The 23,902-nt window shown below is 31.8% G+C and overlaps 2 protein-coding genes across 5 annotated transcripts; both read right to left on the bottom strand.

Annotated features, from left to right (window-relative positions):
- Positions 1 to 4,751: 4,751 nt before the first annotated feature.
- Positions 4,752 to 7,376, bottom strand: LOC127256911 (subtilisin-like protease SBT3). The gene has a single exon (XM_051283136.1). It carries the CDS (start codon positions 7,272 to 7,274, stop codon positions 4,989 to 4,991), a length of 2,286 nt encoding a protein of 761 aa, XP_051139093.1. The 5' UTR covers positions 7,275 to 7,376; the 3' UTR covers positions 4,752 to 4,988.
- Positions 7,377 to 9,906: 2,530 nt separating this feature from the next.
- On the bottom strand, positions 9,907 to 15,949 carry LOC127256912 (probable E3 ubiquitin-protein ligase RHG1A). 4 transcript variants are annotated; one of them, XM_051283140.1, is made up of 7 exons: positions 15,435 to 15,949; positions 15,213 to 15,256; positions 12,650 to 14,428; positions 11,315 to 11,365; positions 10,818 to 10,916; positions 10,592 to 10,732; positions 9,907 to 10,210 (listed from the first exon to the last, which is right to left on the bottom strand). In XM_051283140.1, exons 3-7 carry the CDS (start codon positions 14,336 to 14,338, stop codon positions 10,079 to 10,081), a joined length of 2,112 nt encoding a protein of 703 aa, XP_051139097.1. In that variant the 5' UTR covers positions 14,339 to 14,428; positions 15,213 to 15,256; positions 15,435 to 15,949; the 3' UTR covers positions 9,907 to 10,078. The 4 variants fall into 4 exon arrangements, with proteins under 4 accessions (XP_051139097.1, XP_051139094.1, XP_051139096.1 ...); XM_051283137.1 differs by having other exon boundaries at positions 11,315 to 11,368; positions 15,435 to 15,942; XM_051283139.1 differs by having other exon boundaries at positions 11,315 to 11,368; positions 15,380 to 15,942.
- Between the last annotated feature and the right edge of the window lie 7,953 nt (positions 15,950 to 23,902).

Consider the following 23,902-nt stretch of genomic DNA (forward strand, 5'->3'; position numbering starts at 1 on the left):
GATTTTTGTTTTGAGTTTTGATTTTGTATAATAAAATTTTGAATTGAAATAGTCGTTTGATGTGATGTTTTGAATATAAAAGTTAATTTTTGTGTAATATAATAAATAAAAAATAGGTGACTGATTTGATTTTTTTTTAAAAAAAATAAATAAATAGTAAAATCCAAAACCAAATCTCACAAGCAAACACTTCCCTGTTACAACCGAATTCATTCTTCATATGGAGGAAACTAATCGTACTAAGTATGGGCTTAGAGAATTTTTTTATTTTTTTGTATTTGAATTTTTTATTATTTATTTTTTTATCCAGATTCACAAATCTAATCAGTTTGATCACGTGCAGTATGGACTACATGCAATCATCCACCAGAATATAATACTCCTTCCGTCTACCGCCAATTTATCCATTTTAGTCTGTTCATCGCAAATGTATCTATTTTTTTTTAATAAATGTATCTTCCACTAAAATATAAAATTACACCACCCTTTATATAATATTACACAAATGTCATTAAATAACACCACTTAATACCATAAATATTAAGGGATATAATAGTCTCTATGTATAATCAATTGTACAACGTATTAATATAATACTAATATATTAAAATCTACGTACAAAAAGTAAACAAATAGATAGGCGGTGGATGAAAAAAAGTATCAAAGTTCAATGCTAACATTATTAATTTATTAAACTTAAATGCTATATTTGTGAGTATATACTACCCTTTTAAATGAAGAAACCCTACAATAATTGACTACACAAATGATCAAGTCAGCAAATTGGGATAAAATATAGTTCCACCAATAATTAGTGGATAATGCCAATTTCAAGAGACACTTGTGGTTTGTTTTGTTTTGGTAAAAACAATAAATATATTTTTTTTAAAAAAAAAAATTAATATATTATACATATTTATTGTTTTTATATTATTTATATAATTTTTTATATTTTTTATAAAAAAAAATATCTTTACAAACCATTTTACCACCATGAGGCTTGATTGTTTGATACGGAGATTGAATTATTGAGTTCGAAAATTTGTATGTATTTAAAAAAATTAAAAAATGTTAAATTTAAAAGACAAAATTATTTATAATTCATTTGTGATTTAAAAAATTGACATTATATTTTCGTATAATTTAATATTATATAAAATTTCCTTTGTATTTAAAAAATATACAGTACAAAATTCTTTTAAAATTTTATAAAACTCTCTTTATTTTTGAAAATATTACATAAAATTCTCTAAACTGTTTAATATTTTGGAAACAAAATAGAATATCATAAATTTTAAATCATAAGAAAAATGTTGATGGACTTTTCAAATTATAAATAAATTATAAGTAAATTTGTCTTTAATTCATAAAAACTATGTCTTATATATTATAAAAGTTTTTGATATGCTATAAAAAATAATAATAATAATAATAATAATATTTGATACTTTAAATAAAAATATATTTATATCATATAAAAAAAAATTAAATACAATATTTAATTTGATAATTCATAAAAAAATTATTTTATTTGCTTCACCTAAAATAGTGATATTTGATAATATTTTGATAAATAAAAATAATAAATAAATATATATATATATTTATAATTAAATATGATTATATAGATTATAAATATATGAATGAAATATTGACGATATGTTTCTTATGTGAAATAGATATTTTCTATGTAAAATATAAAAGATTATATAATTAATATGTAAAAATATGTAAAAGATTTTTTAAAAAAATATATATAAAAAAATTTCACTAAAAGAACATATTAAAATATTTTTAATATTAAGAGTTTTGAGTATTGACAAAATCGTACAAATAGACACATCAAAAGTTATAGCTATTAAATAGACTTGGGGTCTATAGGGTTTTATGTCTTTATATTGTGACAATTATCATCAAAATTGTAATATATATATATATATATATATTATATATTTAATTATTAGTTTTGTTCTTTATTTATCTTGTTGAAATAAAATATATATAGCACTCCCTCTGTCCCAAACATCCTGCAACATTTTCTTTTTGGTATATCCCAAACACCCTGCAATATTTCCAAAATAGAAAATAATTAATTATACTTAATCTCTACCCCACATTTTATCCCCACACATCATCCAAATAAAAAAAAAATATATTTCTCTCTCTGTCACATCACCTAATTTCTAAATTATTCTACTTAATACTACCCACCTAAAACTCGTGCTAAAAGTAAATGTTGTACCTTATTTGGGACGGATGGAATACAAATTTACAAAAATCATGTTTGTTTTTTGGTCGCGCTTGATATTCAAAAAAAGTTGATCCATGCCCGGTCAAGTGTGGCTAAAGGACAAAAATGATAATTTTTTAAATTTGAAAAATATATTTTGTTAAAGAAATAAATAAATAACAAAAATAATAATTTGATATATTAGGATATTTTTTACAATTTTCTCATTTATTCATTATGTATTTACGTTCTTTTTGGTAAAAATACTCGTAAATAATACTCCCTCCGTCCACGGATAAAGTATACATTTATTTTTGGCGCTGTGTTTAAGAAATAATAGTATTTTAATTATAGTGGGTAGTTAAAAATAGTATAATGACATTTTTGCCCTTGCTTTTTGGTTTAAAAGTAATGATGTGATGTAAAGTAAGGGTATTTGTGAAAAAAATTGAGGTATTTAATGAAATATTTACTTTGTAATTGGAAGTCCTAAAATAGAAATCTGTATACTTTCTAGCCGGACGGAGGGAGTATTTTATATAAAAATAATAATATTTTTTATAAAAAAAATATTATAAAATTGCCCTATGAAAAAAATATATAGTCTTAATTTTTATTGATAATATATAAAATAATTATCTATTGGTATATTATATTAAATATCTATTTTAATTTAAATTTTATTATTTTCAACTTCTAACCATCATTCAAAATTTCAAATACACAAAGGATCTGTTTGCTTACAAATTGTATCATTATTGGCATTATATTTCTAACATTTTTTTTTTCATCAAAGTTAGTTTGTCAAAAAAAATAAAAAAAAAAAATTTGTTAAAGATGTGACTCATTTATAATGTCATATTTCTATCTTCTAGATACTCATATATGTATATATATTTAAAATTATTTATTTTTTATAAGCGAATTTGTGTTTATTATGTATATATGTTATATAAAAAAATTTATTTTCTAAAAAATAATATTTACATTTAATATCGAATATAGTTATAAAAATTTTAAATATATTTTTAATAAAAGATAGTATATATCAAACAATAATTTAACTTAAAAAATTATTAATTTGGGTTTCAATGTGTTCCATCTTTTGATATTTTATACTTAAAAAATTATTAATTTTACTTGAAACTTTATTCAATTTCTGTAATGAATACATGGATTTAAAAGTATTGTTTTTGTTTGAAAGTATTTGTCGGGATCGTGAACGTTATATAATAAAAATTTCCATACATTTTCAATAAAAATTATTTTTTTTTTTATTTTACGTAGACATGTCTTGAGATAAACTTAAAACTTTCACTACTTCAAACAACTCCTAAAACATGTCTTAAGAAGAATAATGTAACAACTTCATTGTATTATTAAAATAGCAACAAAGATACACATATATTATTTTTTTTTCAAAATGATACAACTTGATATTTGTTTCTTTATATAGTTCGATCAATCGTGCAAAATATTCAACTTTATTGTCTTTCAGATCATGCATATGTTTTGTGTGGCTTCTTTTATTTCTTAGCGGTGAATTCAAATGTTCCGACCAACAAAAAAATGTCACCATTTATCTTAGGTGTCTTCTGTGGACCCAACATCTTCTATAATAGTATATCTTCTGCATCGTCGTATCATATTCTTGTATCTTAGATCAAACTTTTCACTATTGTTCAGTGTTTCGGCTTCGATGAACTACTGAATATATATATATATTTTTATCAAAGCGTATAACAAAACATAAAACTACTGAAAATACATTAAAAAATTTACTTTCGTTTTCAATAATTTACCTTCGACTTACATAGCTTTGTTTTCGTATATTATTCTAATTGCAAATCGAAAATCATTTAATTATGAAATTACTTAATGAGTTTCTTTTTTAGAAAAAAATCACAATGTCATACACAAACCCATCAATAGAAAAGGAATTGCGAAGCTAAAGCTAAATCGACTATTTTGAAACAAAGATATTTTTTGTCACCAATTTCGAAAGCCATTGTCAACAAACATAATGCTCACTCGAATCCTTTATTTTAAAATACGAGAAATTTCGCTTTTAAATTAAAATACAATGGAACAATAGAATTTTAATTTTTTTTATTTTAACTATATCAATTATTATAAATTCAAAATATTTTTTTTAAAAAAATATATATAACAAAAATAAAATTTTAGACCAAAATAAAAAGTTACACGGCCGTGTAGAATTATATTTCTATACGGCCATGTATAATTATACATTGAAATATACATAGTCGTGTGACGAGATGACCACGTGTAACTAATTGTAGATAGTTTCCCGATGAGGTGCCACTTTACCTATGTTATGTCCACGTCAATAATTTTTGTTATTTTTTAATTATAGGATCAAAATTAATTAAAATTGTTTATAATAAAACTAATTTAATGATTTTTTTTTTTAAATATAGTCTAAATACACTGCATTTCAAAATTACTGGCAGGCGGGGATGAGCAGCTCGATTAACTATGAACGGTTGCTGGGAATCGAAGGATCGGATTTGGTACGAAGCTGCAAAAAACGGGAGGTAATCATCCATACTATCAAATGCCCAATAAATCTTTACAGCTTGCTTTTTACATAACGCTTGATCGATCGATTGATAATTGTAGAACTACAGCATAATTCCATGAACCCTAAATCGCGCATCATGTTTATTTGGGAATTTCAATTCAATTTGAGAATTTCTTAGATAGCAAAAAAAATTTGAAAAACTGTTCATATAGATCAGTTGTCGTCGGGAGTGACGGTCTGAGTAACCACGATGGGGCTTCTCACCGTACGGTTGCCGCCGTCCTCGATCCACGTTATCGAGCCGTAGTTGATTTCCGTCTGACTGTAACTCCGGTAGCGTATAGTCACCGTATACCTTCGCTTCTCGTATTTTTTGCTGAATACCAATTTGATCGGAGAAATCTTGACCGTCGATTCCTTCGGCGTTTCGATTTTGACTCTGTACGTAGCTGCACCGTCGCCTACATTCGTCACTGTCCTCTGAAACTTCTTCGTTAATTTAGCTGTGTTTTCCTGAACATTGTAGAGGGCAATGAAGGATGGGTAGTTAATGTCCGACGTCGCCGCCGCCGTCGAGCAATTATAGCTTGATCGGATGATCGTCCGACGTTGTTCGGACGTTAAGTCCATCGAGCAGACGAGGTTTATGTAGTCTTCGATCGTGGCGTCGTACACGAGCCCCGGGTCGAGGGCGCGGTTCGGATCGACCTGCCCCGACCCCATGTCGAGAGGCGTCGCGACATCGTAGTCGAATCCCATGTCTTTGATAGGTTTATTGGTATTGTCGTGTGTGGTGGCAGTGGTCATAATCGCGGACTGAATGGCTGCCGCGCTCCATTCGGGATGCGCGGCTTTTAGTAGCGCGGCAATTCCCGATATGTGTGGGCATGCCATCGATGTCCCCGATAGAAGCGTGAAATCGCTCCCGAGCACGGATCTCCCGATGCTCGGGCCAAAGGAATATGGATTGTAGGCTGCTAGGATTAGAACTCCCGGCGCCATAATGTCGGGCTTCAACACACCTGTGTAGCTTCGGCCCGGCCCTCTTGACGACGAGCCCGACACGGCTGGAGCCGCCCTCGGCCCCGGCCCGATAATGGTTTGTTGAAAATCTATCGTCGCGCTCGGATGATCGACACTTTTCGCGTATTCGATCACCCGCCGTGCTTCCGACGGCGTTATTACCACGCCGGGGAGAGGGAACGCGGTCGATCTTAATATGCTTGTGTCCTGAGAAATGACAATTGCGGCCGAGACAACCTCGGCGGCGATTAGGTTATTCATCACGGTCGAGAAACTCGGGCTTTCGTCCGAGGTTATGTTGCATACGACGATACTCGAGAACCCGGCTTGCGATAACGACTCCGGCGAGTCGCACGCCGATAAAGACTCGTTGTATACGAGAGGGAGGTTTCGGACAATGGCTCGACCGGGGAACATAGTCCATCCGGTGATGGTTTTACCGTTTCCTAGCGTCAGCGTCCCGGCGAACCACCGGTCGATAGTCCCCGACGCGACGACGATCGCCCACGGAATTCCCTCGAGCAACGACGCAAAATTCGGGCCACGATTCCCCGCCGAGATCGAAACCACAATGCCTTTCTCCCGGGCTCCGAATCCAGCGATCGCCAACGGATTCTCGTATAGTTCGCGCCGCCGGTAGCTCAGGGAGATCGACAGGACGTCGACGCCATCGGCGACCGCCTGGTCGATTCCGGCGAGCGCGTCCGACTCGTAGCTGCCCTCATTCCACAGCACCTTGTACACCGCGAGCCGAGCCCGCGGCGCGACCCCTCTCGCGGTTCCGGGAGCGTAGCCGAAAAACGAAACATCTTCGACGTAATTCCCGGCCGCCGTCGCCGCAACATGCGTGCCGTGGCCGGAGTCGTCCCTGGCGGAGTTCATAGTAATGTTAACCCCCGGATTCGCCGCCTTAACGCCAGCGTTGAAGTACCGAGCTCCGATCAGTTTCTTATTACATAATGAAGAGTTGAATTGCTCCCCATCCTGGCAAATTCCACGCCACCGCGCCGGAATTTTCGTCATTCCGTCGTCTCTGAAGCTCGGGCTCTCCGGCCAAACTCCGGAATCCACGACGCCGATGATCGCATCTTTTCCGTACTGCGACGCCGGCCATAATCCGGCGGCGGTGTTCAGCGACAGGAACTTGTAGGAATGAGTGGTGTCGGGGAAGACAGGGCCGTCGGCGTAGGCTGTAAGGAATCCCGGCGAGTTTTTTAGAGTTTCGAGGTCGGTTTCCGACACGACGGCGCTGAATCCATGGAAGGCATTGTCGTAGGAGTAGAGGAGCTTTGGGGATGTCTGAGAGTTGACAGATTGGAGCATCGAAGAGTACCAATGGTGATGACTGGAAAATGCCATTGGCATAAAGGACTTATCCATATGGACTATGTAAGTCGATCTTTCTTCTGAACACAAAAGATTATCCATTTGTAGGAAGAACAGAATCAGAGGAACCAATTGAATCTTCATCTTCATCTTAAGATTATTTTTTTCTTGAAATTGTTGGAGACACAATTTAGATCTGTAATGAGGAGACTTTTGGTTATGTTCTCCTCAGATTGGGATCAATAATTGCAGGGCACCTTATCTTTTTCCAACTTTGCTGACTCATTTGTGCATATTGTTTAATTCTTGTGGGGTTTAGATAATTAAAAATAATTGAAAATAGTAATTGCATATTCTTCAACATAATATATATAGTTATAATAGAAAGTTGCTTGTAAGAAATAGTTATGCTCAAATCTCAGATCTGGTGCAGTGCTGACTACATGACATCAACTGTTAGGAGATAATTAAGTACAGTAATAAAAAATAAAAATAAAATAAAAAATAAAGTCTATATATTCAATTTATGACATGGAAAAGAATGTTCAACCGTTTAAATTAAATTTTTATATTTTAATTTTATATTTAAAATATCTTATTAATATTTATTTATATCACAGCAAACAAATTCAAATTTAAAATTTTTATGATATAATTTAGTAAGTGCAACACAACCCATCGGGAATCAAGCATTTTTTAACAGTATTAAAGAATATTAAATTTATATATTTTCATAATTAATATCCAAAAACAGTGTAAAATAATTTTAAATTATAAATACCATTGATAGTATATAGAAAACAAACAAAATAAATGACAAAAAATCATTACTTTTAACGTTAAAAACTAATGAGAAAAATAATTTTTACACACTTTTAACTAATCAGTACAACTAAAATATTATTATTTTTTAAACTCAAATAAATAAATGTATATCTTACACAAAAACTAGAAGTGAGTATAAAAAATGTACTAATAATACTCATTTCCACCCAACTAAAAATACCATTTTTACCCTAAATTCTAATAAAAATAATGATACCCTTAATACCAAAATACCTTTCATTTATACCTGAAATCAAAGTTAAAAGGCAATGTCAAAACTTTATTAGACACTTTCAACTAATAAAATACTATTATTTCTTAATTTATTACAAAATTACAAAAAGCCATTTGAAGTGAGACTAAATGAATAAGAAGTAAATATTTACTTGTTGGCGGTTTAAATGTAAGTTTTTTTTTTTTTAGATTGTCATCAAAATATATTCTCATTTCCTTTTTAAATAAAAGGTAAACTTTTCTTTTAATCTCGTAACTGATCCGTCGCAAACTAGTCTCATAAGTGAAGAATTTTCGCTGTTTTAGTCCTCTGGCGCAGGAAATGCCCGCGTGGCTCGCGGGAGGTGACGTGTCCGCCAGGTGTCGCTGATCTGCCGGACACGTGGATTTTTTTTTTTCATTTTTTAAAATTTTTTTTAAAATTTATTTTAAATTTTATTTGTATTTTTTTTATTTGTTCCAATTTATAATAAATTTAAAAAATAAATTTAGAAAATAAATAAATCCACGTGTCCGCCAAGTGTCGCTGACCTGGCTGGACACCTGGCGGACACGTCACCTCCGGCGAGCCACGCGGGCGTCTCCGGCATATGACTAAAACAGCGAAAATTTTTCACTTATGAGACTAGTTTGCAACAGGCTCCACTTACGGGACTAAAATGATAAAAAAGTCCAATTACGGGACAAAAAAATAGTTTACCTTTAAATAAAAAAATCACTATATTTTTGTATTTTTTTACTATAAAAAAAATAGTAACAATTATTATTCAATTTTACTAAAAGTCAAATAAATATACATTTACATGACGAAGAAAATACAATACAACCCTCTTTAAAAATGAGACGAGGACAGACTAACCTATTTTGACAGCCCTACCCACAAATTTAACACATTCTAACCACACCACATTCAACCCCCCTGTCCCATAAACATAAGTAAATCCAAAACACTTTGTAACTCTGTTCCCTATTCAACCTTACATTCATATATACAAATCTTGAGTCATTTCAGCCAGCCAACATTTCACTCAAAGAGAAACATTAAAAGAACAAATCCCAGAATACTTGTATGAATATATAGAAAACTCGCATCTAAGAGCCCTAACTGCAATTTTTTCAGCAAGATCACACAGTTCAGAGTCACTGTGTAACTTCACAAACTAATTGCTCAGGACACTCTATATATATACACTGCCTTTCAAGGCTCGGCTCTGCAGACAATGTCCGAACAACAGAGCTACAACTACGGCATAATGGGCGCATATTTGACACCCTAAAGACAACTGCCAAACCCGATTAGGACACACTACATATTAGCTGCGACGCTACCAACATTTTCAACACTATGTACGGAAAACTAGAATTTGTATTCAAGACAAACCAAAACACAAGTAAACACTCCCAACAACAACAACGAGGCTCCGCTCACTTTGGGATTTTTCTTTTTTCAGTTTTTTTTCTATGCAATCTTCACGATTCCTTGTAAAAATACACTACCTCCTTTCACAAGATATAGCATCTGACCACTATTTAAATCGAAAACCAAAAACCTCAAAACAATCACCAAGCACACACTCCCTTAGCAAGCACAAGAACAAGATATACTAAACAATACCAATTGCACCAAGTTTAACTCATACCAATTTTAAACACCACATCGGCACAGGGAACAGCAACCATGAAATCGCCACATTAAACCAATATGTCCTTTGAATGCAAAAACTAAAGATCCAAAAAAAGGAAAATCATCAATAATCTTATAATAAACCATACTGAGTACAAGATAATAAAACAAAGATTGACTTCGAGAAATCACCAACTCGAGCAATCATATTTCCAACAATTTTAGGTTTCCTTTCAACACTACTTGACAAGAAAGAAAGGCACCTCCTCCCTCAGGTAGACAGACCCGTTGTTTTACAAATGGGACAGAGGTTCTTAAGCAAGAGCCATTCTTTAATACAGTCCCGGTGGAATTGATGCCCGCATTCAAGCGTTCCAACATCTTCTTCAGCTTTATAATCCTCCTGAAAAAAACAAGGAATTTAGAATAGGAGCAATTACTGCAGTTGGATATCTCCATCGAAGATGGAAATACTGTTAAAACAAGATCCACCAAAGGTAATTTTTACAAAATTAATAATTCACTCTTAACATAAATCTAAAAATATCAACCACTAAATCTGAAATCCTAGATCTAACTATGAACCCTATATCCAATTACATCTGGCGTTCGATGTTATTTTTATCGGATCTAAGACTAAGATATGATTCCAAAGAAAGATCGCCATCGATTAATACGGAAATCAACAAAATTACTAAAAATCCCTAACTAAATCTAAACACATGGGCTCTTCTCAGGGTGCTTTGTGATGTTCAGGGCTTATAAACATAATAAGCATCCTTACCCGGCATATAGTGCAAGGCTCTTGCTCTGATTGAGCAGTTTTCCCAACCACATGCTTGTGGTGCTTCATACGAGCCATAATGGTTTCTTCGCTTAGCCCTGTACAGACATTTCCGATCCGCTCCTCCAGTGCGAGCAATTCCTGAAAAAGAATGGTAGAAATTAATTGAAGGGCACAAAAAGATGGCACAAAATTAAGAAGGGCGTCGCCGCTGTAGTGTTTTTACCTCATAAGACATGTTATCAACATCCAACCGCATATCCCGGTGCCGATCGTGAATATCCGCCATACCAGCAAGGACGGAGTGGTCGAGGAGCATCACATCCTACCACGAGAGAAGAAGTATTATTTAACTATGAAAAAGAAGTCTGTCAGAGGGGACATCATTACAAAACCGGGATTAGAAAACTGGAGGCGCTTAACACACTAAACATGAAAAGATAATACAGCAAATGAAATAGGAAATACCCAATAGCTGCTGTCCAAAAATATAAATTAAAATAAATAAAAAAGAGTTAATAAATCACGATGTATCTAAGGTTGTCTTTTAATAAGGTAATTAAGTTGGTGTCCATACCAAAGAAACAACCAATATTAATAATATAGTGATGCACAATCTGGGTAGATTCAATAACAATAAAAATAGCAAAATGTAGCTACAAAATTCAGCTACTAGATTATGGCGCATGCTCTAATAATAGAATAGAGGAAACGGGAACAAACCCCAACTCTTAGGCCTTCCCCTCTTCGCATGATATCCAAGACATGGCGCATCTGCTGAAAAACCAATATAAAGGCATCAAACAACAGGTTTAATCGAATAACAAGGAAAGAAAAGTAATCAACATATCCGGAAGTCAAATATTACAAACAAGTATCAACCCAATCTGAAAAAACAAATGAGTTTGCCTAAGGGTGAAACCATATCAGAACAATTGCATTGACGAAGCTGCACAAAGTAATAACCAAGCAGAACACAACACACTTGCTGCCATTGGGCACATTTCGATTATGATTCATCCATAGGCAGCACAAAACTAGAAAATTAACATTTAAAGGTCTGTTTTATGTAGAGTATCACAAGCCAAGTTAAAGTAAATCCCTTCTTTTATAGTTCCTGTGTAGAAACTAGGCCACCGGTTGAATCTGATATTGATCGAATTTGCTTCCATTCAAACCATTCTAAGCTTTTGAAATTTTGCGTTTTTACTACATATCAAGTAAACATAGATATTCTGGTAGCATAACTTTAGTATTTTTAACAGTGTTAATCTCATAAATACATTTTCAATTCCCTAAAAATTAATTGTGAGTTGATATATTAGTGACTGAAGTAGTCAACATATACGAAAACTCTATAGATTAATAACAAACATTAACTGAGAAAAACTAGTTTAAAATAAAACCAGCTCAGTTTTTTGATCAACTAATAAAGGGACTCCTTACCATTATAATAAAGGTAAGCCCCATTGATCCGATCAAAAAAAAAAAAAGGTAAGCCCCATTGAAACTCGGTAGCTATACGGCATATGGTATCCAGGTCAGATTCATACTTGGGATTTTTTATTTCAGTTTTGTTGGCAAGATTATTGTTGAACAAATGCCATCAGAAAAGTGGGGGGAAAAAAGAAACAATTCTTAGTCAAAGTGAAAAGCATTAGGTATCTTTAGCTAGTTGGTTTCAGCGATCACAACTAAATGTAGTTCGCAAAATTATGATAAACTATTATCAAGATCATTTTAGCTAAAGATCAAGTAAGTTTTAACCAGGAAGCTCAAGATCAGTTATTGAGGCCTCCGATCATTAATATGGTTCCTAACAACCAATAATGATTAATGAAAACCCTTCAAATCTAATGCCAAATTCAACAGATTCAAACTCGAAGTGCAAGCTTCACAATTTAGTTAATAACAAGAACCAGAATAGATTCAACAAATTGAATCATGCAAGAACACTAAAAGATCAGTGAAATTAAAGGTGTTGAAAATTCGATCAATTAGGATATCATACATCATAATATATAGCGAGAGATTGAAGTAAGAAGGAAAAATATATACCTCAGACATTACACCACCTCTTCCTTCACTTGCAGCAGCCAAAGATCTCAGTGAATTAGGTCCCCCAAACGCACCAAGCCTGTCCAACAAGGGCCTCGAATTTGGCGCACGACGAAGATGGTTATCAGGTCTGTGTGGCAGTGCCCCCACCTCCTGATAGGCAGCAGATGATCTTGGTTGCTCGGGATTAATGCTCAGACTGCCAGACTCAGCAGCAGCAGCAGATGACATCAGAGATCTTCGAACAAGTTGGGATAGCCTCCGAGAATTCCGCTGTGAGATGCCAGAAACAGAATAACCAGCCCCAGTGCTGGGGCCAACCCGCGGCAAAGGGGCAACATTCTCAGCAACATTGTTATTTCCACCACCGACCATATTCCAATTAACAGGATTGTGAGACGAACTTCCCATCTCGCTGGCAGAAACAAACATAGGATATTCTGAGATTCTTATCGGGGTATTCGCTGCCGTAGGTTGTCCTTCATAAACAGCAGCATTCCCATCTTCTTGAATAACCGTAGTGGACGAGGATGTGGTGATAGCCCTTGTTCTCGGTGGTCCAATCCACCTAAATTGCTGATTTCTGCGCACAGAAGGAATGTCCAGAATTGATTGACCACGAAGATTTCCGTTACCCGCTGCTGGAGATGGATTTACATCTACGAAATGGTTATAGGGACCAATCCTAGTATTCTGAGAAGAAGATCCAGCTGTGTTTCCGGTATCAGGCTCAGTTGGAAAAGAATAGTCAGCTACTTCTACACCATTAATTTGGATACGACAACTTCTTTGGGAATTCTCATCAATACCAAAGGAACTAGTCAAAGTGAAAAAACCTGTGGAGACAGCTCCTTCGAAGCCGAACCTAGTCCGCGGATTTTCCAGCTGCGGTCGATTATTAATGACCGGGCCATTCTCCATTGGTGTCTGCACATTAACGCTGCCTGCAGGAACTGCGCCAGCCCTTATATTAGGGCATTGATTTCTTTCAACATTCTGGAAAAAACTAGAACTTCCCACTCCAGAGGATTGTCCCGTTTCAATTTCCTTCCTCTTGCAAGGCAAGATTCGACCATTCAAAGAACCTTCTGGCCTGTCTTCAGTGACACGTCCGCCGAACCTCATAGAACCCTCAGCAGCAGATGGCGCAACACTAGATGATGACGATCCAGCAGATGCGTATATGTGTCGCCCAGCTCGCTGATGAACACCCTCGTCTTCTTGATCTCCAAAACCCGAACTCATATTAAGATCCTGAGGAAAAGCGTAGCTAGAACTCTGCAGGCGAGACAATCCATTTGTGACCTGATTACCATTCGAATTTGCAACCACATTATCCAAAGCACGAATATTATTAGACGATCGATTTCCCTGTTCTTCTTGTGCGAGACCCGACGGAGAGGTAAACGTCCAAGTATCAACTTTACTTCCATTTTCTTCGTTTTGATGCCGCGAACCACTGCTTTCACCTAAGCTCCAGTCAGCATTCCACATGTCATGCGTTATATGCGGCAGATACTGATTATTTGTCTCACTTATCGACAATCTGTAATCTGGTAGCTGATTTTGTCCCGAGGGTTGCATACCGTTCCACAATAATTGGGGTTCCGTTACGTCAGCGGGCATAGACGCGTGATCAATACTCACATTTTCTGCCGTAGTACTGACGTCACTCCTTTCACCCTGCATTTAGGGCTAAGATTGAATCAATGCTATTACTCTCACCAACAGCAATTATACTCGAGCGGCAGGATTTAGCACTTCTGTCGTTCAACAAATCTGCAAACAAATAAACATAGAAAAGACAAAGATCAAAACGGTCACTAGCAACAATATCATTGGTTCTAACAGGTTTCAACCGATATTTGAAGTTCATTTTAGACAGACGATCGAAACCGTTTGTTGCTGAACAAGAAAATAAACATTCCATTAATTGCATCTTTACATAAAGGTCGAAACATTTAAAACCCGATGAGATAATTGAATCAATACATTCACATCTAAGATTTACCCCCAAACTTCAAGAATCACACTTTTTTTTTTTCTTTTTTTCTTAATCATATGAAACTTTCCATCAAAGTTAAGCAAGGTAGGAGCATAAGAACAGCAACCAAACAGCTAATCTCGTCGCTGAGAGGCAACGAACAGAAAGATTATCTTTAAACAGATCAAAGTTTTTAAGAAAAGACTCTTCACAACTAGGGCATATAAACATCAATTGGGCATTCACATTTCATAACCCTAAAGAAAATCGAAAACACATATCAACCTAAACGTTTCATTAAACTTATCAAATTCAGCCATAGATTATCCATAGAAACATCAGTCATCTTCGAAGAACATCTTGGAGGTGCAGATTTAGAATTTCTACAAAGGAAACGTTAATATTTACAGAAGAACCACCAAAAGAAAGAACAGATAAACAATCCGAAACTGACGGACAGCAGGCGATAGAAAGGGGGCAAAAAAAAAAGGATCAAAATAAAAAACCGAAACAATAACAAAACAACACCAAACATAATCTAGCATCCAATCCAAAGGCAAACCAAAACAGCAATCTCACCTGCGAAAGAGCAACAGATACAACGATAGATCCAAACTCAGGACCTGAAAAAGTAGCACCAAAACAAGAACAGATTTAATCAGATAAAAACGATGAAAAAACCATATGTTGAGATTAACTGCAGAATTTCGAACAATCGATGATCAAAAACCTCCCAAGCACCCCACCCCTCCAGAAATGAAGAGAATCCAAGAAGACAGCCATGGAAACCAGAGCACAAACCTCAATTAAATCAAGAGTACGAAGGGAAAAGGAAATCTGAGTCAAAACTGGGGTGGGGAGAGATGAGATACGGAAATGAATGACAAGAATTCGGTGGGTATGAAAATCTAGAGATGGGTAGGAAGGATTAATGAGTTCAGCAATCTTTAATTTACTCTGAAAACACCTCACACCAATAGCCCACAAGACCACCTCGACTCACCCCCCCTCTCTCTCTCTTCTTTCTCTCTCTATCAACACCCAAAAATCCAACACAAACGACAGAAAAAGCTGAGAACTTTATCAAATTTCAAAACCCCAATAAATAATTTTTTCCTCTGAAAATAAAAGTAGAGGCTATGAGGATCCCCTCTTCCTCCTCCCAGCACTGTTCCAGCGAAACCAGGACGAATTTCTATTGAAAAAAAGAAAGCAAGAAACGTGCCGCAAAGAAAAATAAAGAGAGATAAACGATGGGAAATTATAATTTAAGAAATAAAAATAAAATCGAAAGAAGACAGATTTGTGGCATTATTTATGGGGTCTTCCTCTCCCTGTCAGATTGCACCTGTTTTCAACTCTGGCTCCAATGCAATGCATTATCCATAGTCCCAACAGTCGGACTCCATTGTTATTAATAATTTGTTCCTTTTTAAGTTTTACCTTTTTTTTATTTATTACTTCCTCCGTTATTGAAATTGAATCATTTGATTAGGTAACGGTATTTAAAATAAAAATATTTAATTAGATAATAATAATTAATTATGATATTATTTTTTATATAATTAATAATATTTATAATTTAAAAGTAAATTTAATATATATGATTAAAAAAATTAAAATATATGTTTAAATATTTAAAAATTATATAGCAATTAAAAAATATATGATTAAATATTTAAAAATTATATAGCAATTAAAAAATATATGTAACATAGATATCATTTTGCAGAGAATAAAATTTTCTATTATACAAGCAAATAAAAAAATATTTTTGTTTATTTATAATTAACATAAATCAATTTTATAATAGATATGTAGTTTTAAAGATAGATAAAAATATTTATTTTTTTAAGGAGAAATATAGAAATAAAGGGGTTTTGAGTGGGTCTACGTTGTTTACGATGTTATTATATGTTATGTAATTAATTAAGTTGATTTATATTTGTTAAATATATTTAGATTTAATAATTTTTACTAAAAATAGAAATGTGTTAATTGTTACGGGACAGGGACAGATAAAAATGAAAATAGTATCAATTATAGTGGGAACGAGGGAGTATTTGATTCCAAAGTTATAAAAAATATTTATTTTTATAAATTTTATATAAAAAAATTTTTTTTCTTTAATAAACTATCTATTTTTTATTTTAGTCCATCTTCTATTAGCTTTTTTAGTAACTATATTATTCATCTAATATAAAAAAGGAAAATATTAATTTTGGTTTAAATATAATCAAAATTTATCAATTTTGGTCATAATATAAAAAAATTCAATAATTTTAGTTTCATTATAAATAATTTTAATCAATTTTTTGTTTCAATAATTTCACTCAATTTTGGTCTCATCGTTAAAAAAAACTAACGGAAATTGTTGATGTGAATTTAACATAGTTGACGTGACAGTTGACTTGGAACTACACGGTCGTGTTGTCACACGGTCATCTATATTTCAGTGTACAATTATACACGGTCATATTTAATTCTATATCATTATGTTTTGATCTAAAAATACATAGTATAAAAATATACTTTGAATTTAAAATAGTTGATATAATTAAAATGAAAAACAAAATCAATAATATTTCTAATATAATTAAAAAGTATAATATTTTGTTAAAATATAAAAGTTTATCGATTATGCATTTTTGGGAGATTTTACTTAAAATTCTACTATTTCCCAAAAATTTTCCACTTTAAAATATTTTATTACACAACTATTCTTTAATTTGTATATTATCTTATTAAAAATTAATTTTACATTTGAATACAATTATATATGTTTATGTTGAAATTGTATAGAAATGTAAAATAAAATTTTAATATAATATAAAAAAATAATAATAATTGTGTAATTTAATGTTTCTAAAAGGAAAATTTGTTGATAGAGTAGAATTCTTGGCAAAATCTTCCAAAAAAATATACCCTATAAGTTTTTATATTTGAATTAAAATTGATACATTTGAATTATATTATAATTATTATTGATTTGTTTTTTATTTTAACTAAATTAACTGTTCTAAATTCAAAATATTTTTCTAAATAAATATATAACAAAAAAATTAGACCAAAATAGAAATGTATATGGTCGTGTAGAATTTAATATGGCCGTGTGAAAATATGGTCCTATATAATTGCACACTTGTTAAAATATATTTAGAAGTAATAAATTATATTTATGGTAATTATCTTATTTAAAATATTCGTAAGATTCGTGTCTTATTTAAACGATTTGCATATCACTATAAATATATAAATATGTACGTATTCTTATAATTGAAATAGAAAATTTCAATTTCATATTCTAATATGGTATCAGAGCCAAATTATGTCCCGGTACATCTATGACCCGTTATATCTCATATATATTTTTATATTTTATTGATATATTTGCTTTTATCCACGATCATGTTGTCATTTTCATACCGTCTCTGTCTCTACTACTTCGATTGACAGAGTCTTGTTTTCGACTCTAACTTTATTGTGAGCGAACGAGTCTTGTTTCCAACTCTAATGGTGTTGAGAGTTATGCTTCTGACTCTAATCCAGTGGACGACTACATCACTCTCAGTTAGAGCTCGCAAAAACTGACCCGACCCGACCCGACACGAAATAATTGGGTTTGGGTCAAAGATTTCAACCCGATTATGTATACGGGTTGACACGAACCCGACACGATAATAAACGGGTCGGGTTAGAGTTGAGACTCTTAACTCGAACCCGACACGACAACCCGATTATAATATATTAATATTGATTAATATATTTATTATATATATAAAATAATCATAATTTAATAATTTTTTCATAAATTAATTTAAACTAAGTTCAATTTTAAATAATTCAACATAATTTACGCTCAAACCAATAAAAACTAACATAATACGACAACAAAACAAAAAATTATTTAATTTGAATTAAGAAATTAGACTTAATTATATATACGGGTCAACACGAGTCAACCCAAACCTGACACGATAATAAACGGGTTAACACGAACCCGACACGATAATAAACGGGTCGGGTTAGGGTTAAGTAATTTAATCCGTTTAAAGTAGTCAACCCGACACGAATCGACCTATTTCCGGCTCTACTCTCAGTCAATCTTGGCGAATTCAAATTCGTACGTGGAAGATCTCGACTATATATTTTTCGGTCACTTCTGACAAACTCAAGTTTGTTTGATCATATATTGAGTTTGAGGATGGGTGTTAAAATATATTTAGAAGCAATATATTATATTTTATGGTAGTTATTTTATTTAAGAAATTCATAGGACTCTTATCTTATTTAGACGATTTGTATATCACTATAAATATGTACGTATTCTTACGATTGAAATAGAGAATTTCAATTTCATATTCTAACAACACTAAATCATACATAGTCGTGTATAATTGTAAATAGCCGTGTAATTTTCAGATCAGCTGCCACGTCAATCACGTTACGTCTACGCAGCAATTTCTGTTAGTTTTTTTAACGTTGTTACAAAAATTGATTAAAATTGTTAATAACCAGACTAAAATTGATAAGTTTTTAATATTTGAATCATAATTGATAAATTTTAGTTATATTGAGACCAATATTATTTTATCTCTATTATAGTGTATTATACAAATACTGTTATATTTATATTATACAATACTGATAAACTTATTTTTATTATTTTGTTTTTATTTGTGTAATATAATAATATTATACTAATATTCCAAATTTCAAGTGCAAAAAAATAATTGAATGCTTATTTAAGATAACGAATGGGTATTTTAATTAGAATTCAATTATCTAAACTCAATCAAAATTGAATACAATGTTGTATCTTTTCCTATTTTTCTATATGCCCTTTGAGACTTTCAAAATCTTCACACCAACGAGTTGTTTCTATAAACCTTTTTTTACTATATGTTCTTTGTTCAAGATTGTGTCTTTTTCGTTGATTTTGGAAATATATATATATATTTAAATTTGATATTAAAATAATATTTGTTAATATATTTTATGAGAGAAAAAATTATATTTTAAAAAAAATGCAGAGTTCAAAATAATAAGAATTGAAAAACTCGGTTACATAAATGAAGGTTACATAAATAACCCTATTTGTCCATGTGTTTTTATAAAGAAAAATGGGTTCGTAATCATCGTTGTATACGTAGATGATCTCAATTTAATTGGAACTCATGTAAAATTCAGAAAGTTGTTGAATATCAGTCTGAGATCAAAGATTTTGGAAAAACTAAATTTTGTCTTGGTCCGCAAATTGAGTACTTGGAAAGTGAAATCTTCATCCACCAATCAAATTATACCAAAAAGGTACTGAAACAATTCATAATGGATAAATCACATCCGCTAAATACCCCAATGATCGTCAGGGCACTCGATCCAGCAAAGGACCCTTTTAGACCAAAAGAGAAAAAACGAAGAAACACTTGGCCCTGAAGTGTCATATATGAGTGTTATAGGTGCATTAATGTATCTTGCTAACAGCACCCGACCTGATATATCATTTACTGTAAATTTATTGGCAAGATTCAGCTCATCGCCTACTTGACGACATTGGAATGGGATTAAGCACATTTTTCGCTATCTCCAAGGAACAATTGATGTCGAGTTATTTTACTTGAAAGATTCTCAACATGAATTAATTGGATATGCCGATGCAGGATATTTATCAGATCCTCATAAAACCAAATCTCAAACTAGCTATATATTCACATGTGGCAAAACAGTGATCTCTTGGAGATCGATGAAACAAACTTTAATTGCCACTTCTTCAAATCATGCTGAAATATTGGCAATACAAGAAGCTAGTCGAGAATGTGTTTGGTTGAGGTCAATGACTCAACATATTCTGAAAAATTGTAGGTTAATACCCAACTATAAAATTCCTCCGACTACATTATACGAAGATAATACAGCCTGTATAACCTAATTGAAAGGGAGTTATATTAAAGGAGATGGAACGAAACATATTTCACCAAAATTCTTTTTCACTCATGATCTACAACAGAATAGTGAAATTAATGTGCAACAAATTCGATCAGATAATAATTTGGCGGATATATTAACCAAGGCATTACCGACTGCAACATTTGAAAAACTGGTGAAGAAAATTGGTATGCGTCGGTTAAGAGATCTCAAATAATGCTCGGATCAGGGGGAGCAAATTGACACAAGAATGTTGTATTCTTTTTCCTTCACTAGAATTTTTTTGTCCCACAGAGTTTTTTTTCTAGTAAGATTTTAACGAGGCACACGTGGATCATGCATATCCTCTTACTCACTCAATCTTGTAATATAAATATGGGTTGAATTGATGAAATAAATGACCACCTTCATTTTACTCTATCAATTTTTATCTCTTTACTCTGTCTCTCTCTCTCCCTCATTAATATAAATCCTCGTACGTACACACATACATATATATTACTCCCTCCGTCTCAGATACCATGTCTACGTTGTCGTTTCTGTCCGTCTCACATACCATGTCACTTTCTTTTTTTGGAAAATGATTACACACTTTCATCTCATTTTAAATTTTTTAATTTTATTTTTTTAAATTTTAATTAAACTAATTAGTTATCTTAATCTTAATTTATAATTATTTATATTATAGGATAATTATTTTCACTAATATATTCTTAATTATCTACTAATTATACCCCCTCCTAAAATACAGTATCTACAGTGTAACAGACACGGTATCTGAGACGGAGGGAGTATATAATATATTATATATACACTAGCATACATAGATACTACATACATACATCTATATATTATACCACACACATACACTCGGCTGCACATACATATATATATATACATCTATATATATATACTCCCTTATATATTATATACAAAATATAAAATAGTGGTTAGCGGTTAATATTTCTATTGGCTATCCCTATAATAATATCACAACAGCAAAAGAATATTTCACTTGAGTTTTATTATTTATATTTTTTTAATAAAAGTATTAAATTAAATATTTACTTTTTAAACATTTTATTAAAATTAAAAAAAAAATTATACAAAAATAAAAACAAACATCACCTCTGTTCCGATTTGTACAATTTTCAATAAAAATATATCATTTCATCTGTCTCATTGAAATAGTGATATTTATTTTTTGCACGTAAATTTATTGTATGATATAAAAGTAATGATATTTGTGTAATATATTGAAATTTGGAATAATGTTTATTATGTTAGTAGATAGTATAATTATTAATTAAAAAATTGTAACAGAAGTAAAAAATGACAACTTTAAATCTAGTAGAAGAATTATTACTTTTTCTAATAAATATCATATTAGAATATCATTTAAATAAAAAAAAATTAATTCAACTTCCTAATTTTAAATCAAAAACAAATAAACTCTAGGATGTGAGTGTTCATAAAAAATTTCAAATTAAATAGTCTATTCATTCAACCTATTTTTTTATGGCACGACTCTTCGTAAATATTCTAAAAATATATAATACATATTAACATAATATATATATAATATTAACTTAATATATATAATATATTCTATTCATAAAAAAAAATTAATAATTTTATACAAAATATTATTTTTATATTACCGGCATAATTTTTCATATATAACATAAAAAAATACATTTATTAAAAAAAATATAAAAAACTTAATGTTGTTCAATAATTATTAAAAACACTAAAAATAGTATTAAAGTTAATTTTTATATTTTAGATTTTTTTAATATTTCCCCCAAATTTCTTGTCACGCTTGCATCCACTTTGAACATATTTGAGGTTTTCTTTTGCTCTTTCCAACACCTTGTAATTTGAATATTATTATTATATTAATTTATAGTAAAAATAAAAATAAAAATAATTTTATTAGTACTGTGTTATATAAATTTATTAATATCAGTATAATATAGTGTAAAATGTAAGAATATTTATTATATTAAATATAATACAATTATTTAATTAGAAAATAATATCCTTGATTTATTTTAAACAAATATAATTTAAAAAATAACACATTTGTTATAAAAGCTAAATTTTGTCATTCTTAAGCAATTTTATAGATTTCTTGAATTTCGAAAAAAAAACTTAGATTGTGTTTGTTCAGAGAATTTTTTTTAAAATTTTTTTTACTATTTATGAAATTCTTTTTCATAAAAAATATAAAAATGAAGACCTATTTTTTCTTTATTATATTATATTAAAAATTAATTTTATATTTAAAATATCACATCAATACTTATTTATATCACATCATATAATTATTTTAATTCAAAATTTTTACTATTCAAATCCCAAATCAAAATTCAAACCCCCAAAAAACCACACCCTAATGTAACACGAACTTTCATCAAATTGGATTTTTTTTCTATTTCTCGAAAATCAATTCGATAGTTTTGGCCTTCAGGTCAATAATAACATTCCCCCACTCTCCAAGATGATCGATGGATTAAACTTCTTAAAGTCATCCAATTTTTTTGTCCAAATATCGTATCACCTTAAAAAGTATTTTTGTTTCATTAATTCAATTCTTCTTCATTCTTCCACATTCATTGTGAAAATTATCGTATCACTAGCAATAGAAAGTCAATGTAACTTGTCGGATGTTCCTAGGAATGTGGAGTCACTGGATTGACAAAATAAACAATTTTCTTTTTTGGACTTCATTTAGATCTCGATTGTTAACAATGATTATCAAGGTTGCTTTCAATTCTTTATCATCTTTGAAGCTTATAATTATAGACTTATCGTCCTCATGAAATCTTGCGGACCTCCATTGGAGTCTAAGAAAAACACAATGCGAGCATGAAGTCTATGGAACTTATGTCGGTATCCAATCAAACTTTTTTTCAAAAACTTGTAGAATTCTCTAGATCTACTAGTAATTGTTCTGACACTCCAGCCTCTAAGGCATACAAAGTCAGATGTGTCGGGATCGTAAACTGGCCACACATGTCAATACGAGTCCGTCCAGTTGGTATCAAAGTTGACCTGTGACAGCCGGCAGTCATTGATCGGACTGGTGACGGGCCTAGCAGTTGACGATCTTTGGTGTGCAACATGAACATTGCATTCTAAAGTGGAGGAGGATTTGATACCTCCGAAGTTGGACCGGTGCTAGGCCAACTCCTGTAGATGAGCCGGTACGAGACCATCCGATGTTGAATATTAATTAAATGAATTGAATATATTATCCATGTCAATAATGTGCACATTCTTTTTTTAAGAACCCTACTGAAACAACTTTAAAGTTAAAGCTTGCCCTAGAGTAATTTGAG

The sequence above is a fragment of the Andrographis paniculata genome, unplaced genomic scaffold (assembly GCF_009805555.1).
Source record: "Andrographis paniculata isolate CXL003 unplaced genomic scaffold, ASM980555v1 Contig57END, whole genome shotgun sequence".
Lineage (NCBI taxonomy): Eukaryota > Viridiplantae > Streptophyta > Magnoliopsida > Lamiales > Acanthaceae > Andrographis > Andrographis paniculata.

Coding starts and splice junctions, on each gene's coding strand:
- LOC127256911 (XM_051283136.1), bottom strand. CDS start 7,274: ATGAAGATGAAGATTCAATTGGTTCCTCTGATTCTGTTCTTCCTACAA.
- LOC127256912 (XM_051283137.1), bottom strand. CDS start 14,338: ATGCAGGGTGAAAGGAGTGACGTCAGTACTACGGCAGAAAATGTGAGT. Junction 10,733..10,817: donor TTGATAACATGTCTTATGAG/GTAAAAACACTA, acceptor ATTCTTTTTCAG/GAATTGCTCGCACTGGAGGA. Junction 10,211..10,591: donor AGCCTTGCACTATATGCCGG/GTAAGGATGCTT, acceptor TGTTTTTTTCAG/GAGGATTATAAAGCTGAAGA.